The following is a 20,576-nucleotide window of genomic DNA, read 5'->3' as shown; positions in this document are numbered from 1 at the left end:
AAATCTTGCTGTATCTCTAGTCTGAAATTGCTTAAATGGCTTCTGCTGTTTTTCTCAAACACCTTTGCTTTTCCCTGCCCTGAAGTTTGGTCTTTCCCAAACATTATTCAGAACTGTAATATTTATTCAGAATATTATCCATTTCTCAAAGCTGCAGCTTAGCTGCACTGCCATCACATTTTTATCTTTTAAATTCACTTAGCCAAACGATGCTGCTTTTCAAAGGAGTCCTCCTTCATTTGCACTCAGACAAGCATTCAGCCTCACTTGCACACCAAACCCCATGCATGTAAAGATGCATTATTCATCACCCTCATATGCATATGCACATTCCTCAGCAGAAGTCTGGGCAGACATTTTGTCAGCACTCCAAATGGCTTGGCCAGTAGATGCAGCGAATATCTAGGCAGGAGACCAAGCTGGAGAAACCCCATCAAAATACACTGTGGTGGAGTGGAAAGCATCTTGCAGTGCTTGGGATTTAAGGGATATGAAGATGTGCTACAGAGGGGCAGAACAGAAACCAAAAGGTGCCAGTGCCTCTCTATCACTGCAGGAGTGTGCTGCTTGACAGCAGCAGTGGAAGAGCTTACAGCAAGGGTGGAAGAAAGAAAAACCTGGAACAAGGAAAAACTTGGAAAAGGACAAAGGAAACGCCTTGGCACCTCATGACACAACAGTCATAACAAACACCTTCAGACCATAGGTGTTTGATACCTTGAAGACAAAACTCAGGCTTTCATCCCTTTCCAGCCCCACAAGAAGCACCTTTTTATCAGCTCTGGTTTTCCCTGACAAGAAGGTAGCCAGGCTGGAGGACCAGGGGGAACAGAAAACCTTAATGGCAAGTCCTGCATTAGGTTCTTTGAATCGTGAGCTTTGCTTGTTAATTGGTCTTATTTCCATGAATAATGTGTTGGTATTTCACTCTGCCCAAATTAGCTTGCCCAAAGCTTGAGAATTGGCTCGCAGGCAGACCGGCCCCCTGCTGCGTTTGGATCTGTGCCTTTTCAGCTGATTCTCCATCTCCAGAGGATATCAATTAAACCTCTACTATATTCTACAGGCTGTGTCTGTTTGTGTCACATACACACAAAAAACTTATTTGACTGGAACAAGGCTTTAGAAGAACAACCTGCTGTGGGGAGGTTAGATAACAGGCTTTTAACACAGTAGATGCACTTCAAACCTCTCAGACCTTTGACTTCTTGAGGCAAAGACTAGAATATATCAAGGATTTTAAATGCTCTTGAAATGACATACAGCTACTATGAAAGCTTTGAAACAGAGAGTGGAGTATTACTGAGTGATAGTGTACATTGAGTCTTTAAACACATTCACCAGAAACATTAGGAGCTGAGTTTTCCCTCCTCCTCCCTCACACCAATTTGATGCTTGGCATCTCAAGTGCCATGGACTGGGGTAGCATCCATTTGACAATGAAACACCAGAGCAGGGGTTTTACCTGCTCAGAGTGGGTTATTAAAGTACTTCTGCTAGCAGTCAACATCCACACTCCAAAAGGAAAACCCTATACCAGTAACTAGCACACAAATCAAAGATGTTAGAGGCTATCAGTGTAACTGCCAAGCCTTCAGATTCACATCCTAAAATAATGGGATAGCTGTTCCTAGTTTTAAATTAACTCAGTCTGCATTATTTAGCATTTCTAATATTGGAAAGCTGGACAACCTTTGAGAAGTCCCAGTAAAGCATCAGTAAAGTATTTTCTAGGGAAGACAGCCCCTATAAAAAGAGGTGTGCTAACTGGGATTAACCTATATTTAAAAGAACAGAAATCAGAAAGGGACATTTCATTAACAATTTTAATTATTTCCAAATCCCTATACAGGTCATACCACATTAGCACCAAGGGTTTTTTTTATTTCAGTATACTTGCAGGTCACCCCAATGAACAAGAATTCATTTCTATGAGTGGAGAATAAGGCTATAAAAAAATGTGTCTCTTTTTCAGCCTGAAAGCACAACAACTTGCATCACCCCTCTCCCTATCCCCTCTCCCCTCAAGGTGAAAACTTTCATGGAGCACAGTGCAGCAGCAGTGATGTTACTTTGTGTTCCAGGGATCACAGCTGCTGTCTGATACTCTCAGCTCAGAGGAGCTGGGTTCCCAACATCCTGCAGGTGACTCTGCTCTGCTCTACTCCTTTAACTGAAACATTTTATTTAAGAGAATAAACTGTAAAGGTTTAAATCGTAACAGAAGATAAGGAATGTTTTAAGATGATAGTCAATATCTCTTCTGTTAAACATGGAGTCAGTCTTGCCCAAAGGATTTGGTCACTGCTGGATTAACCTGAACACTAGAAATCAAAATTCTAATCTGGTCTGCATGAGACAGCAAGATAAAAAGAAAAGCTTTTTTTTTTTTGTTTATTCATTTGGTTTTGCCAAGAGACCTGAGAGACTTCATCAGCCTCTTAAGAAAAGCCATAAATCCAGGCTGGCACAGAGTGATAAAGGGAAGAGATACTCTAAGACCTTTGTGTAAGCACAATTGCACCTGAGAAACTCGCTGGTGTCACATCACAAGGGTTTCCTGAAGTCCCCAGTGTGTTTTCTGTCCCCTGGGTATATTGACCTAGAATGTGTTTGTGACTAAGTTTCCAGCAGCACATATGCTGCTCAAAACACAGCTTCAGCAACAGCAGCTCCAATGCCTGCACCCATCAGACAATAAATAGAAACCATCACAAAGGTTTGATATTCTGCTAGACAAGGCATCTGCTAGTCAGAGCCCTTCTAGAACTAAATAGGGATTTTCTATTTCTCATTTTCACACAGTTGTAGTTGCAAAATATTTCAGAGGTGGTTTCAGCAGTGCTGGAATGCCAGCTGTGTACAGTGCTGTGCGTGACTGTGCACAGCATTTAGAAAGACAGAGTTACCTCATTTTCCTGGGTGAAATCAAGAGCATCTTCCCCTGATGCAAGCAGAGAATGAAGAATCCTTTGTTTCACCTGTTCCCATTCAACCAGCATTGATTCTCGGTGATACTCCTCAGCCATGGCAAAAGTCTGTTGTGAAGAACAACAAGAGCTAAGGAACATATAGAAACACCCACCAGCCTGACTCTGCTATTAATAGACAAGCCCAAAAATGAACCAGAAAATAGCAACTACATAAATCAACCAGGTCAGCCCTCAAGAGCTAATTGTGTGCTGCATATTATTTTACCAGGCTTCCCGTTCAGGTACAATGGGATTCAGAAAGTAAGTGTATGTGGAATTAAGACAACTCTTACATACCCCCAGCTGGTAAAAGAAGGAAACTGTGTCTTTCCATGGCATGGCAGCACAGGAATCTGAGCAGGAGGAAAATCAGTAGGCATCCTTTTTTAACTTAGCAGCACACACACAATATCCAGGTTCATCACTGATCTGTGTGGTTTGCTGAGACTTAACTTCTCTAATGACCACTAGCTTTTCACCTCCCTGGAGGCTACAAAGGTCTGACTTTGCTGCATTCTTAACAAAGATGTGTGTTTATTGCCCATAATAATTTTCAGGTCTTTACCAGTGTGTTTTTCTTTTAAATGGGGAACAGGATAAAATAAAAATCAGAATATTAAGGGAAAATAAACCAGTGTCAAAGAACCAGGAAGTCTCTTTCATCAGAACATAACTTGGGAAAGCACGCAGGAAAATCAAATTCCAAGAAAAACAACCTTTACCTTTAAAATGGCTGATGTGCTACATTGTCTTCAGATCCAATGGGGAACATATGGAAGGAAACAGCTTTTCCCTCAGTAAGGGAAATAGTCCCTTATTTTGGCAATAGCATTAGGATAGAGAAGATGCTTCACTACCATTTCTGTTATTGTTGGGGTGAGACTAACAGCATCAGGTATATCACCACAGGAAATAAGAGACTCTCCACTAATTCTGAATAGAGAATAAGCTACATTGTGTCTTCTACTTCTTTCCTGTTCACATAGCTTCATGCTGCAATGTACATAACTAAATGTCTTGGTTGGCTAAATTTTTCATTTCTTTGCAGTTCATTGTTAGGATATTGTCAATTAATGAGCAAAACATTGCTCAGAAGAAAGAATTTATAAAAGACAGTGAAATTTGCCAAACATTTAATTACAGTGCAAGCATGCAACTAAAGCTTAAGATTTGTGCTTCCTTGTTGCATTATAAAATTCACTTTATACTTTTGTGGCAGGATATAAGTTTTACCTGTACCTTCACTATAATCACAGGGTTTTAAATATCCTTCAATAGTTACAGATAATTTTATGTAATTGAAATAATGTAATAATGCTTATGTACTATTTTTTATCATTTGAAAGAAACACAGGCTCAGTTCTAAACCTGACGTCCCCAGGATACATGGAGAGAAACAATCATAACATGAGCACTAGGAAGTATGGAATGACATTTCCAAGAAGGAATTAAAAGACAAACAACAGGAAGCATTTTTCTATGCTGCATAATTCAATTGTGAAAATCAGTGTCCCAGAACATGACAGATACCAAAAGCACAAATAGATTCAGAAAGGATTAGATGATTTTCTTATCAGTAAACAAGTTGCTGCTCAGATGATCTTCAAAACAGCTGTTTGTTCAGAGGTAAAGATGCAGGAGATGAAGAGGGGAAGGCTAACTGTCTTTTTCTCACAGACTAAATACTGATCCCTTTCAAGGGAAGAACACTGGACTCTGCAAATCTCTTCTGGTTTTGTTTTTAGGCAAAAACGATGGTGCTTTCTTCCAACTTACCCTCCTCCTAGACTCTTCAATGGCAGACAGCAATGCATTATCTTTTTCATTCTTCAGGAATCCCTGCAGAAAAGGAGAAACAGAATTTCAGCCAAAAAAATCAGCCTTGCACTAACATCAGATACATACTGTAGTACTCAGCTCTTTCAGCTCTGAGAAGTGCTTAGAGCTCTCTCTGCAGTCCAGTCCCAAGAAGTTTAAAGGTCACTTTACTTCACCAAAGATACAGTAAGATGCCCATCCAGAGCAATGTGAAAATGAAAATGCATTAATCCCTCCTTTTAATATGCATTAAATCCTAGTGAAATGTCCTGCTTCTATTCTCTTTTATCTCTGTGTCCCAGCATCTGCCTCCTCTTGCTCTCCATTTGAGGGAGCTAGGATGAAAGCTGGTAGGAGCGATAAGCCAAGATAAGATTGTTGGACTTGAGTATGCTGAAAAAAATAAAACGGGCTTTGACTTGGCAGCTTCAGGCAGAAGTGGAGCTCTTGGAGGACCGATACAACTGTGAAAAAGAGCCTTAAAAATAGTAGTTGAGGAAGGATTGAAATAACTAAACAGTTGGAAAGCATACAGAAAAAGTTTACCACACAGCTTCTCTCCATGAATACAGCTGGCATGGGTAAAAAGGAAGAATTGTATTTTTAATTCTCAGTATATGAGTAAATCTCAAAGAGGTCAGGTGTGTGTGAACAAACTGATTTAGATGAGCTGTTAGCTCCTTATCCCAAAGGTTAGTTTTATGACCTATACTAGGAAATATAAAATGAAGTTTTAACTTTAAACAAGTAGCTGTGGGGTAAAATGCAGTAGCACACAGAGACAACAATCAGGATATGTTTATTACATTTCAACATGCATATCTTTATTTTGAATTTTCACTGTTACACCACCAATAAATCAAGCTGATTTGTATGCCCAGACTTCAACTTAATCATTATACAAGTCATAAGAAACAAAAGGAAGCTTTTGTATCCCTCTGAAGTAATCAGCTATAAATTATCAACTCCATTAACTGCTAATATCTTAAAAGTCTGTACACTCACTCCCGAGCTCTAAAACCAAAAGCTGCTAACAAACCCAGAGAGAGGGAATTCAGTGGACCATGCTTTATGCTTTTATAAAGAGAAAACACAGTTGCAGCAGTGTCCAACTGAATTTGTCAGGAATCAGGAGGATTTTTGTGCCTTTTAGTATCCCCATTTTCCTCCAAAGAATTCCTGTGGTGACACACAGAGATTTGGGCTTTTGGAAAGATATATTTATGGCAGATCTTAGAAACTGCCCTACAGCAGTAATATATAGAACCACAAGTATCACAGAGTGATACTTAGCTCTGGGAGGTGAGGAGCAATTGAAATCTCCCCAGTCTGAAGCAATCTGGCAGGACACAGTCACATAGGTGTGCTGCTTGCTTCCAGCTCCCCAGCACCAGAACGTGAAATAAAGGGCATTGCACCCTCTCCTTCTGAAATATGTAGAGCAAGCATTTGAGGTACATGGGACAGGCTGTGACCCCCTTCAGCTGGAAATAAAAAGGTGACCCCTTTCTGTACACCAGAGGGAGAAGAGGCCGCCATCCTCCGAGAGACGTGCGGCGCAGTTCCCCAGAAAAAGCCTTGAATTACACACGGAAGAGAGCGGTCACCACGAGCCAGCCTATTCTTCATTTCACCAGCCGACAGGTCCTGCTTTATTTTTAGACAATGCCCACAGAGAAATCACAGTTACAACCTGAAAAAAAGGAAGCTAAATCCAGATCCTTGCACACGTCTGGGGACCAACTATTACAGCAGCTGTTGCTGAGACACAGGCTGCCGCAGTCTCCTAACTGGGCCAAGACCCAGCCTCAGCTCTGTGCAGGAGAAGGATGGAGACTGCCTTGTAAGCTTGTCCCTGCCTGCATGGGTAGAAGGACTTTGGGAGGACAAGGAGTTTTCTGGGTTCCTTTTTTTTTTTCTTTTTCATTTCTCCACCTTCAACCTAAAATGGAGAAATATTATCTGGAATTAAAACAGCAGTGCCTCTGTACCTTCAGAGCACACACCAATACATGAAGAGACAGACCCGTTTCAGATGGTAGAGATCAGATGCTGCAGAGAACAGTGTGTTAGCTGTATTCTAACAACACTGCTAATTTTACAGTCAAAACCAGCCTAATGTCTCAAGGATGCAGACCTACAGTTACCTGGATGTGATGGAGGGTGTGAGCTTGCAGAGGTCCTGGATGCCTGGCTCCCTGCTTGCTCTGTGAGCACTGGACTCCTGAAAAACCCAAGAGATACAAGTCCTACCTTTCCTGCCCTTGGTCTTCCCCTTTTTCCTTTCAGGGATGTGTGCACTAGCAGGTACCTGCCTAGAAATGTACACAGCAATGATGGTAATCAACAGGGTAATTTAAGATGTGCTTGAACTTCCCTTGATATCAGTAAATCCAGGCTGAGTATCTCAATGAACTGCCCAGCTCCCAGAGAGTTCTACAAGGTCCATTTAAGGGATCACATTATACCGAATGCCAATTAAAGGATGATAATTGTCTTTTTCAATCTCAAAAACTACTTCTTTAGCAAAATAAAATCCTCACATATTCCAAATAACATCTGTAATGCCTCACTAGGGAGAAATACATTTTAAAAAGGTTGCCCTATGTCTTGTGCTAAACATTATGACTCCAGCATGACAATTTCTGCTTCAGTTAATTGCAGGCTAATTGTTAAACCTCAGAAGAGGGAGTTTCAGTAACTGATGCTGGAGCTCCTGTTACTGCTTGTGCGAGCTGCTTCTACTTAGTTAGGCTAAATAAGAGCTCCTGGGGGTGTCACTCCAGGCTCTGGTGGCCAGAATTTCACTCGTTAAGAAAGTGAGGTGCGTCTGGCTGGCTGCTGGATTCCCTGCATTTATTGCATTGCCACCTAGTGGTGCACTACACTTTGATCACCACACACAATTTCACAGCTATACATAAAGGCACACAAATGCACCTCTGCTGCATGAAAAAGCAGAGCCCCGGAATAAGGATAGGCAGAAAGATGGCAGAGATGCACTTTACATCAGAGAATTTTTGTCTTCAGAAATCCAGGTCACTTGAAGGGATCACGTATCTCTTAAGAAGGCTAGGCTGTGAACAGTGCTGGTTGTGCTCATCAGTTACATGTGCCCTAAAAGCTTTCTGCAATCCCAGAGGCAAGGTTTGACTTTGCCATGAATGCTGGCAGACTGTAACGAGGATACAGAGGTGCAGCGTTCAGCACGCACGGGGAGTGCACGACCCACAAAGCAGGAGCTGCCCTCTCAGGGGAGATGCTGCTGATTGTACAATGAGTAACGAGACATCGCTTCATATGCAGCATCCAAAGAGAAAAGCAAGATGAGAACAGAGATTATTGTTAGGAGACAAAAGGCTATTTCACAGAGGCAGATGAAAAAGATAGGAGCAGCCAATACGAGCATTGTTGTAATCTCAGAGGTGAAAACCTCACCTTGCAGCTCCCCATGCACGAGCTCTGCCAGTGCAGGGATCCCAGCGTAGCCTGGATTTTGCTTGAAAATTAAAATCTGACTTCCCTGAGGCAGGTTTATGCAAAAAGCTCACAGAGCCTTAATGTCACATCACTCTGCACTCCTTTAGTGAGTAGCATTTGATTTTCCTCTCTTTCACTGTCTGACGCCCACACATCCTTCCTGCATCTAGTTTGGAAGGGAAGCAGCATAACTCTTGTCCGTCACCAGCTCTCTGCACCACTCACTGCTGAATGTTTCCCACACACCATTTGTACAATATCCGATGCGATGGTGTTTGCAAAACAGGGACACAGGCACAGAAACACACCCACTCTCACACCTTCAGGCTCCCGCTTCTCGGTTAGTCCCGCTTACACTTACACGTCTACTGACTCTCAGCATCTTTCCTAAGCACATTCCAGATCCTCCTGGATCTCCTACACCTTGAATTTCAGCCTGATCTCACAGTCCCCCCTTTTTGCTGAAATGCAGCCTCACTCTGCTTCACTTGATGATGGTTTGTAGTGGAAGGGCAGGACAGGACCCCTGGCAGTGCTCGCTCCATTATCACCTCTCCTCTCAGCCAGGCACTGACTGACACAGGCTGGTTTGACAGCAACCAGCCTCGCTCCAGCCTGAATTCCAGCAAGAGTGTGTTCCAGTAGTTCCTCATCAGTACAAAAGGGCACACGTGCACACACCAATGGTCTCTTTTTGACAGGAGACTCAAAGTCTCTTCCATTTAGTGCAATAAATGAGGTTAGTAAACTCTCCTGGCTGAGAGAAGTCTCTTAATTACTTTCATCAGCCAGGCCATACTTTTAATACTTGATCTTAGTATTCAAGCTGTCAAGAGAAGGCGAGTGTTGCCAAATAGTATATTGAGGCTTTGGATGTCGACAGCAATGGGTACTTTTTCACTGGCACAGAAAGAAAGAAGAAAATGAAATGAACAATCTGGGACCATTTCAAGTCAATTGCTCTTTGATTAAAATATTTCCAAGTGCTGGATTTCCAGTAGATCCAGTGAATCCAGCAGGGACAGTTAACAAAAATCACTCTGGCAACTCCAGGTGAAGCACCTGAATTTATTATTTCTACTAGCAATTCTAACAAACCATTTGCTAAATACAATCCTATTGAAAACATGGATACATCTGAGCCCACTCCTGAGGTGGTGTACCCTGGCACAATCCTCCTGGCCATGTTCTCTCTGGAAACAGAAAATGAAGCAAAACTACCTGCCACTTCTTAAATCTAAATTATTGTTTGTGCTGATACAAGCATCAATGATTGCTGGCTGGCTTTAAACAGATAGGCCAAAGGGTGAAGAGTCATGGCCAACTATTGTATTCCTGAGGATGGGGACACACCAGTGTAGCATGGGCAGCATTTCAGTCTACTCACTCTGCCTCTGTATGTGTGACACCACCATGTCACACATACAATATGTGGAATACAATATGGAAGCTTCCATAGGTCTCCCATGATTTGTTTTTGAGAAAGCAGCAGGTTTTTTGAGCTAAAGCCATGCAGATAAGCATCACTACATACTTTGGCCTGTGCAATACTGTGCCCTTCAAAGCAGCAAGGCAGATGCACAAAGATCAGCTACCAAGCACAACAAGCCAAGAGCATTTGTGAAATTGGCTTCCTCCTTGGAGAGCTTCAGATGGCAAAACTGCTATGAGGCCAAAAAAGACTGAGGGCAGAGAGGAAGATAACCCAGGGAAGGGTGACTCACCAGTCAGTATCACTTCAAAGCTGCATGAGAGGCAAGGAGTGCATCACTGTACACAGACAAAAAGGTCCACTGGAAAGGACAGTCTGGTGAGTCTCATCCCATAGCTCTATACATTGTTCAATTTAAGGATTTAGCAATACAAAATTTCCCTAGCCTAAGACAGCTGCACTTGTCAAACTACAACATACATTTCTCAACTTCCTTACCATCATGTTTAGAGTGGGAAATCCTGTAACATTTTAAATTCCCTGTTGACTGAACAGAAGAAGCAGGGAAAAACCAGAAGGCTTTAGAGTTTGATAAGACCTAAGAGCTGGTTGTTGCATCAGAGCCTTTCAAAGCAACAGCCGTGTTGAAGCTGAAAAGGGAAAAGCACGTAGCAACAGCTAGAACACAAAACTCTGCTAATACAGCCAAACACTGGGCTTGGGGAAGATCTGCTGCTCTGCTACCTGCCTTCACAGGGGTCAAATCACATCCCCCCGTGCACGGTGCCCGTGCTACACACTTGTAGCCAATACTCATGCTCAGTTGGTTTGAGAGTCAAGCTAGGAGAGTTCTCCCCCACCCTGCAAGCCAATAGCATTTGAGTGGCAGTAAGTCATTAAAATATACAAAGCCTGGCTTCATCTCTGCTTCCTTGCGTGACTAGTAGAAATTTTCAAGATTACTTCAGGGTTTTTTAAGTGGTTTCCTACTCCAGCAAAATCAAACTTTGCAGAGCTGCAATACTGTCTTCCTTTTATGATGGAGAAGCAGCAACCTGGGGCCTCACCCCAGCAGCAGTGGATGCAGGCCAGGCTGGAGCCCACGTGCAGTGCAGAACAAGAGGGACACCTCCAATTGCCCACAAAGCTCTCCCTGGGGCTGTGTGCACCAGGAAAGATGTACAGAACAGCCTTTCCCAGAGACAAGCACTGGGGCAGGAATGGGCCTCCCCCACCACGCCATTGGCACACGTTGATGCAGTGACCAGGCTCGAACACAGTCTTTAATCCACGTTACAGAGTGAGCCTTAATCAAATATTTACAAAGAGCTCTCTGCTGCAGGTTAGTGCCTGCAATGCAAAAATCTAGCACTTTTTTCTGTATTATTTTACTGGTTTAGACTGTTTGATCTGTGAAACTCATGCAGATTTCACAGTAATCTTAAGACGGTATCCAGGAACATTGGATTTTGCTGTGTTGGATAAATATCATTATTCCTTCTAGCCATGACAGGAGAAACTCAAACTGCTGAAAGAAGCATTCCTTGGGAAAATCACGGATCAGCTCTAACATAAGCAGGGGCAGATGGTGCACGCTCTTTGACTCTTGCTGGGCCTGTTTGAATCTGGCAAGTGAAGACTGGAAATGTGTTCCTCAGACATACAGGCTTGAAGGGAAGAAATACCAACACCTCCCAGCACTCACTTCAGCCAGGACACCATCCATTAAGCATGGAAGACTTATATCAAATCATCAGTTAATATCAAACCATCCCCAGCACTGAGGCACCACCACATCCCACACTCAACCGCAGTCCTCCAAAACACATCTGCAGCCTGTGGCCAGCAAGGAGAGCACAGGTATCTGCAGTGAATAGAAGCAAAATTTACCATGAAACATACAGGGAGCACAGCTTTATCACACTGGAAAGGTCTAGAAAAATACCACTGCTCAGATTTCCTGCAGGAATATTGTGCCAGGCACTCGGCAGCGCCAAAATCGAACTCTGCTATGTGGCACTGCTTGTTCCATGTATAAATGGAGATCATCATTGCTGGCAAGAAACATGACTCTGCTTAATTTTAGTTTCTTCTAATTCAACACAGGATGCTCAGTGAGTTCATGCATTATGACACTTCAGTATTTAATTTAAAACTGTACTTACACATGGCTTAACTCCTGACGTAACATGAAAACTCATTGCACTGATCCTGTGTAGTCTAAATTTTTTAAAAAATATGTCAGAGACCTTTCCAACATTTAAAAAAATCCAAGTGCAATTAAAATAAGTGAAGTAGGACATGAGTTTTAAAAATTACTACAATATATCAACCATTGCAATATATATAATTTATATACTGCTTATACAGTATACCTAATTATTAAAATATTAGTAATTATCCATACTGCTTGTTCTGTCTTTCCCCTCCATTACAGTGACCAACAGAACTTCAATTACACAAGTTCATTTCTCATTCTCAGACTAAAAATCATTGCCCTGTCATGCTGGGCGGCACAGTGCATGGGAATGCTGTACATTTTCTTCAAAGTCACAAAGACTTAAATGGTATAAGACTAAGATAATACATTTCTAAACCCAAAATTTTGCAGCAAAGTTGATTAGAATGAAGTCCTCTTTCATATACAGTCACCAGCCTTCATCGCACAAATCATTTTTGACAGCAATTGTTAATGCAACACAAAAGTAGTGCAAACAACAGTGCTACTTTCTCTAGTGATCCTGTCTTTCTCCCCAGGCATATACTCATTTTCCTTCTCCCTGTGATATACCTGGGAGTGGCTCAACAACAATCCCAGGTCCTATCAAGGTACAAAGAACCAAGGAGATCTGTGCAATAACAAAACAGACAGTCTAGAATACTCCTAACCTGCTGAGAGGTCGTGCAAAGAACACGAAGAGTAACAGTGAAAAAAAAAATCTAGAACTAGAAAGATATTACCATCTTTACATTCCTGAATATTTTTATCAGAAATATAAACATCTGTGTTTTCTTAATTGAATAAACATAAAAATGGAAAACTAGAAAGAAGGTAGATGACTCCTGCCAGCCAACTGTGGCAGGAGACATTATTCCAGAAGGAACTAGTTCAGCTGGTACATTACACCTGAAAACACCTCAGATGGTATTTTGTTTGTCTTAATCAAGACAAAGAAACCAAAATATCACAAAGGCAATTAAACACAGTGCTACCTCACTTGGAATTACAACTTCTTGAGTGAGGCAATCTCTCCACACAGATCAGGCAAGCGGGAGCAGCAGCAGGACCCACGGGAAGCCCATCTCCTGTGGCACCGGCATCAGCACAGAGCGAACACACCACACAGTCTGAAACCTGAGCTCGTTCATCAAGTTTCCAAATACATGGCTACCCGTTTTTCTTGACATTTTTGAATGCAGAGGGATGACCTTAGCGTGGGGCTTTGCTCAGTGCTACGATGAGTGGCTACAGCCTCTCCCCTGCGATATACAAGCCCTTGCATTATGATCCTGAATAAAAAATACTAGTCTACAAAAATCACAAACACATCAAGAGATCCACAATCAAAACTCAAGGCTTTGCCTCTTTTTGGAATTTAAGTAAATTAAATTATGAGATAATTCCAGAGGGCATGAGATCTACAATGAAATCCCCACAGTAAAAATATTTATAGAATGCAAACAAAGAGAAGTTCTGATCATCCACTAGAATAAGTTGTTATACCCGCCTCTCCGGTATAATGATTTTTAAGGGAATATTGTGGAAAAAACCTACAGATTTAAATGATTTAATACCTTCATTGTACAGTCATATCTAAGGCTGTAATGTAATACCTCTCGTTGGAACCATGCTCGCATCAGGCAGGACGCCCTCAAATGAAGCCATCGAAACCAATTTCACTGATGACGCCATTTTCTTATTTCTTTCGCTGCCATTTTAGCATCATGGTTACTCCACATTTCCTCGAGAAGTAGCTGTGCATTCTCCCTGCCCTAAGAGGAAACCATGCTTGAATAACACGGTGACAAATGAAACCTGTATGTTGAATTTCTGCCCGTGTCACATCCCTGCATGGCAGGGACGACGCACAGTTGCCACTGCAGACCACACCTCAATTCCCTGTACAAGAGCTGGCAAGGAGTCTCCCAAGAAGGTGCAAGCTGAGAAACCAAGCCACTGGAAATCCACGGGTATCACACGAAAAATTGATACAACTGAGGAAAGAGGAGTGTCCAGCCTTGTTACAGGAGGTATCTCTCCAAACCCCACAGAAAACACTGGCTAGTAAGGGAGTAGTTTGAAAAGAGAAGCAAAAGACATAAAGGAGGCACACAGGCAAGCTTGCAGTGTCTGCTGCTGGACTAATTGTATATTAGCATTAACATATAGGCAACCACAAAAACACACTTAACGCGGCAGCAGAAATTAATTTCTCAGTATCACATGCAAAAGCAAAACAGTCGTCCCAATCAATCAATAAAGTATTCCTTATCCCAAAATGACATTTCTGATGGACCACCAGCAAGAGGGGCAAATTATTAAACCCGCACTCATTAACACCCAGCCTCCTCTAATTCACTTCTAAAAATTTTATTGCAGTCCTTAAGTCCCCCCCCACCCCTTGCTAAGTGCTCTATCCTTCTGCTTGTCTGACTGGGAACGTGTAACCGTGCTGCTTGTGAGAAACAGGGATGCTCTCAGGATTTTTTGAAAACCAAAACATGATTGATATTTCCACATTTCTTCCTTCACAATTTCAGATGAGTTGAAACAGTGAAATGCCTTCAAGTCAGTCTGAAACTGTAGTTAAAAAAACAGTAATGAAAAAATCAGTTCTCTTTACCTCCTCTGGATTCAAGTAGTGAGCCTGGCAGCACTGAGTCTGACACCGTCCCTGTTCTAGGCTGACTCAAGCAGAAAGATTTCGGCTGCTGTGCCCCCATCCCAGAGCTGAAAACCTGCGCACTGCCTTCCTGAACGCTCCTGAGGAGCACGAGTTATCTTTCTGCTCCATGAAAAGAAAAGCCAAGCAGCATCTTTCAGTCTCCATCTGCATTTCAGACAGAAAGCGAGGCAGGCAGCGAACGCTCACTGCCTCAAAGGGACAACGCCTGGTTCAGACATCAAAATCCTGACAGCACTGGAAATGCGACAAGCAAGTTACACCGGGATGCAAATCCTGAACCAGCATAGGTGGCTTACCCCAGTGCTGTACCTCCACAAAAGGGGTTCCTATAACATTTCTACTGCGGTTTGAAGTCTCTCAGGAAAACCCACACCGGGAAAGAAAACCTTTCCCAAGTTAAATTTACTTTATTTCGCTGATAGCGGCTAACATGACAAAGAGACAAGATTACATTCACCGCAGTGTGAAGAATGTAGGCTTTTTTTTTTTTTTAAATACACATCGGAATGTCAAGGAAATGTGTAAATTCCAAGTTCAGCCCTCTTAAATAACATGAGATGATTTGGCAAAATCATCCACCTGAGTTAAAAAAAATAAGCCCAAGTTAGCTACCCCATTCTTCCTCAGTATTTGTAAGCAAATCATAGCTACTTTGTTCACATAACAGCTTTTTTCAACATGACACCTTATCCTCTAGGATAAATAGAAATATTTTACTGACAGCGAAAGCAAGTAATTTGGAGTTCATACATGTCATGATATCTTTAAATCCTCAATTTAAACACGCCATGGTCTTTAGAAATGGTTTTTCTTTACTACATTACTGATACATTTCACAAAGTTAATTATTTAAATTACATATGAATTATTAATTACAGATCATTAAACTAAGAAACAGAAGTCTGGAATATGCCTGTTATAATTATACAACTTATATTTAAAAATGTTAGACATTAAAGGGCTCAGAGAGAAAAGCACACATTCAAATTCTCTGCTGCAATAAATATGTTACAATAAACATTTTATCCTTTTCCAGCTTATTTCTCCTATTGTGTAATAAACCTAAGGTTTAAACTTTCCAGACTTGGGGCACGAGGCCGGTGTGCTGAGGATACACCACAGACAATAGGTTTCCATTTTTCTCCTCTGGCTGTACTCCACCCTGGCTAAGGAACTGTCTAGCAGTGCATGCCTTTATTTGCGCCTTGCATTAACAAGGCACACAAGCTTTCGGACTTTAATGTAAATTAAATGTCAAGTGCAGATGCTGCCAACAGATATCACGGAAAACCCTGCTATAAGAGACCTATAGCTAATTATTCTTTATGGTGGCTCAGTCATTTTTTCATACATTAATTTATGGAGCTTAGTTGAAGTCTGTCTCCCACCCACTTCAAACAAAGGAAAATAATTTGCCACATTGTACTAACTGCAAGGGTAACTGAGCCGTCGCCCGTACGGGGTCAGTGGGGATGGGATGGCTTCCTCCATGTTTTTACACAGGAAAACCACACATTTAATTGTCCTTTACTTGATTTTTCGCTGAGCTGCTTTTGTGGAAAGACTCCCCTTTGCACAGGTAATCTGGTCAGAGAAAGGCAACTTTTTGGCCATGCTATGCAACTGTTCCACATCTTCCCTCTGAGCATTTCTCAGCTGATAAAAGGAAGAGTCCTGAACGTGGCATACAGGCACCTTGATATTTGGGGAGGGAGCCCCAAAGGAAGCAAGTCACTCTACTGCAAGAGCTCAGGTACTGTCCCAGCACAGTATGTTTCATTAAACTGCTTCCTTTCATATACAAAAAGAGAATTGAAAGAAAAAGAGAAGAATCAACCCACCCTGTACTTTTGTCCCCATATCCAAGCCAGACAGAGCTCCCAGTTTCATGCAGCCTCTAAGTCCCCAGATCTGAGAGTATTAAATGAGCTGCCACCCACCCAGCTAGTCATGGCCACCACATTTATATAAATGTTAATTCCCTGACTGCTTCCCTTTACTATGACTTTACTGGATTAACCCTTTTCATAATGTATCCTATTCACTTGAAAGAGAGGTGGGACCTAGGCTACGAACTCCAGTTGACTAAGCAAATATGCTTCACCACCTCATTTAAGAAATTTAAAAAAAAAAAAGCAAGTCTCCACATATCTTCATTTGCTTTGAAAGAGTAGAAATATTTTCTCTCTTATTTTTGTCCTACATTTGAAATCCTTACTTCAAAATAAAATTAAAGAAAGTTTAATGTGTCTTCTAAATAAATCATAAATGCATATGTAAGAACAGGGGAAATAGAATGGACCAACATTTCTGCACCACAATGAAAAGCAAGAGGAAAAAAAAATCATAATCACGTAGCATCTTTATTTTTTGTTTAAAATACTTCCATAGACTTTTCATAGCCTAGGGAAGAGAAAACAGGAATAAAGGCATTCAGAAAGTTATGCTACTGTATTTCTGCTTAAATGAAAAGCAAAGTCAGCAATGTCAAGAGGGTCTTTAAAAAGGCAACACAAATGAAACCCAAAGCAGACGCTGGACTGCCCCACCCAACAGCTGCTCTAGCGAAGAACATTGGAAGGTAAAGGCACAGACCTTCCCGTTTCTTTTCTGTCAGCAAAGGACCTTATCTTCAAAACTACCCACCTGTTCTCTTTAATTACTCACTTACAAATTAAAACAACCTGCAGCAACAGTACAAAGAAAAACTGCCATAAAAGACACCTGAAGGAAAACTCTCTCTTATCAAAGCAAGCTTTTTAACCCTCATTTTATATATTTTAAAAGACAGACATTCCTACCTGTAGATCTCAGTACTGAGGAGTTACAAACCTGTTAATGCTGGCTGTAACTGCCACACTTCAGCTGCCTGGTAGATACAGCTGTGTAAGCCTAAATACCTCTATTCACGTTCAAGTTTTCTCATCTTTAAAATAATATATATAAATCAAACCTGCAAGTCCTGAAATGGCTGAGACAGTCAAGAGTCCAGCAAGACAATAAGAAAGCAGCTGCTTTCCACGGCTGAACACCACTGCCTGTAAAGCATCTATATATTTTTTCCAGTGGTGCTTTATTCAAATTCTAGGAAAAGCATCAGTCTGAAACCAGTAACTGATGGGAGTAACAGTTTATAGGTTACAGAAGGATATTTTATTGTTAACGGACTGTACCATGTAGGAATTAGGAGGGGGTGAGGCAGCAGGCAGGCAAGAGGAGAGAGATGCTACTATTTTTTTTTCCCGAGCCACTGCAATTACCCTGATGTGAATTTTTGATGACTTCCGACATATTGCATGGTTAATAATCGTTTCAGCTGTCATGTTTGGTTAATGTGGAAAATGCATTTGCTGCATTGTGATGCAGCACTCCAGCCACAGATTGTAACACCAGTTGTGAAGCTATTCCCTTAACTGAGCTGCATGAATTTGCACATACCATGAGGCTGAAATAAATGGTAGTTTGATTTTTATACAGCAACTGAAAGCTTCTGCCATTTTAGACCTGCAGAGCTGTTAGTACAACTTGTACAGGCAGATAATTTTACTGCATATTAATTGCTGTCAATGCTCTTTAAAGGGGAGCTTTGATTCTCCATTGTTTTGCTGTGTTTGGTTATTTAGCAGTTAAAAGACTGAGATACTATTTATGTTAAACATCGTACATTTTTGTAGCTTTACACAGGTTATTTAATTGTAAGCATATATACATCAATGAAACCGTCAGCACTACAGAAATGCAGCCTTGTTATTCATACAGGCTCAACCTACTTCTTCCTCCATATGATACTTAAGAGTGTGTGTATATATAACCTTGTCTTACAAATGATTGCACATGAGGTGTGAAAATAAAATGATTGCACGTAAGGGGTGAAAATATGCTGCTTACAATCAAATAAAGAGAATTTTATTTGCAAAGTACCACTTCTTCACCTACACTTTAAACATCAAACGGAAAAGTATAGGGTTACATAAATACTCGCGTGTGCCTTTCACTGTCACCAAGAGAAAAACAATGCTGCAAGCAATCATGCAATTACAAGAGGAGATGTAAAACAGCAGAGATGAAACCATGCTAAGAGCCAGTCACCCGATGATTAAAGTCAGGCCAGTGTATTCCAGCAGTCAGGTGATGGTGCCATCATTACAGTGCAGAAAGCCACAGAAAAATCGAGAAACAGACCACCCCCATCTTCAAGAAAAAAATTAGAAGCACCAAAGGAATAAAGAATGCACTTGCTAATATGCCAAACGTGCAACCATGAAAAAGCATTTCAGAGAATGTGTGTGTAACACTGTCAGGAAGTTACTGTCACAGATCCCAAGTGCACATTTAACCCACGGTGCCAACCCAGCTCCGGTCTGCAAACTGCCGGTGACACTCCTAAATTCAAAGTTCATTCTTTTTAAATTCCAGAACAACAGCCCTACTGCCACATCACTCCATTTCACAGTTCAGTAATTCTGCTCACAAATGCACATCTTCAATTTGCAAACACACACATGCAAAAAAAATCCAGACTTGGGATGTCTATGTTAATGAAGAACAAAAAGCCATCAGGAGAGTGTTTTACTGTGCATGAACACTGACATACCTACAGAATCACCACCAATTCATTCTTTCCACTTCTGTTTAAATTAAAACAACACTGCAATGTGTATGTTAGACATGAAATATCAGAAAATATGGTGCAGGACATTTTATACGGAAAAAATAGGAGTCTCTGAATTAACATTTTATTCTCTGGTTTGGGATTATGGGTTATGTCTGCAGAAGGTGCTCTGTGGCTCAGTCTCACCTACCCCAAAGGCATCATTGCACCTTGCACAATTCAGAGTTTTGCAGGTGGCAGAGTGATCTCTTACAGTGTGTTTTGGCTTTGAAATTAGCAAACTTTATCTTAAAGGTGATTTTCCTAAAGTGACTGCAAGGAGCAATCCCTCCCTGCTTGTAACCAAATCAACAGTGAATATGTGAATCCTCCTACCAGGCATTTCATGAGTGGAGAAGACAGGTCTGAATCCAACATTCTTAGAGGAAAACTGCAGTCAGTTGCATTGCAGGGAAAATTATTGATCACAACCAGCTACACCCCATAGTGCAGGCAAAGTCCCTTTTGGGAGAGGAAGGTTAATACATTTGCAGGGATAATTTAACTCTGGCATTCCTCCTGCATTTCTGAGCATCCATGTCTGGCACCATCGCTGCTGCTGGGCTTGCTTCAGTAACTTGCCACTCACCTCACACACACTGCTCTGGCTTTGATGGCTTCTCCCCCTGCTTACTTCTAGTCTGCATAACCCATGAGTGCTGCAGACACAGAAGCACCGAGGATACACAGAGCTTTTGCTTCCCAGCCAAACTTTGAAATAGGTAAAGGTACCTGGAGGGACAGTCGAGTCTTTAGGACAGACAGCAGCCTCCCAGCGATTTCAGCAGCACAATCATCCATCTGGAGCTGCTAACCCCAACTTTAAAGATGCTGCTTTTCTCAAGAGACATTCTCTGTTATTTTCCGGCAATATAATGCTACTGCAGAAGCTCCTTGCAACTGCAGATCTATGCATTACAATCAGCACAACTATATAGCTGTACTTTGCTTTACACATTGCATTACCAGGGAAAGCCTTCCCGGTGTAGCTCAGCATAGCATGGTCTCCCATTGCCTATGGATTTCTGAAAGCAACAGCTTTGAGGGATGTGAGCAGAAACTACCCACCCCAAATGGCTGTTAGTGTAAACAACTGTGAGTGCTAACCCAGCTAAGATGTCGGAACTGCTATCTGTTTCACTGGCAATCAATTTAGCGGAGCGTTCAGTCAGCTCGCGCATCAATCACTCCTGCACTCTGATGTGACTGTGGGAGGAGAAGAAGGAAAACTACTGTTCAGGGCCGCTGGGCCCCAGCTAAGGAAAACTGCAAAAGTCTTCCTTCTGAGTAAAAAGCATCATATCTCTAAGAGAATG

At 41.7% G+C, this 20,576-nt stretch overlaps 1 protein-coding gene across 4 annotated transcripts in view; it reads right to left on the bottom strand.

The window, feature by feature from the left end:
• The window catches only part of NUP93 (nucleoporin 93), a 75,086-nt gene that overhangs the window by 23,580 nt on the left and 30,930 nt on the right, over positions 1–20,576 (bottom strand). For all 4 annotated transcript variants that reach the window (XM_041400595.1, XM_041400599.1, XM_041400596.1 and 1 more), the window contains exons 4-5: positions 4,749–4,811; positions 2,910–3,038 (exon numbers count right to left, since the gene is read on the bottom strand). In XM_041400595.1, the coding sequence (XP_041256529.1) occupies positions 2,910–3,038; positions 4,749–4,811 (192 nt within the window). The remainder of the gene's footprint in view (positions 1–2,909; positions 3,039–4,748; positions 4,812–20,576) is intronic.

The sequence above is a fragment of the Onychostruthus taczanowskii genome, unplaced genomic scaffold, assembly GCF_017590055.1.
Source record: "Onychostruthus taczanowskii isolate IOZ18803 unplaced genomic scaffold, ASM1759005v1 scaffold18, whole genome shotgun sequence".
Classification (NCBI taxonomy): domain Eukaryota; kingdom Metazoa; phylum Chordata; class Aves; order Passeriformes; family Passeridae; genus Onychostruthus; species Onychostruthus taczanowskii.
Note: the sequence above shows the minus strand (reverse complement) of the source record. Positions and strands in the feature narration are given on the sequence as shown.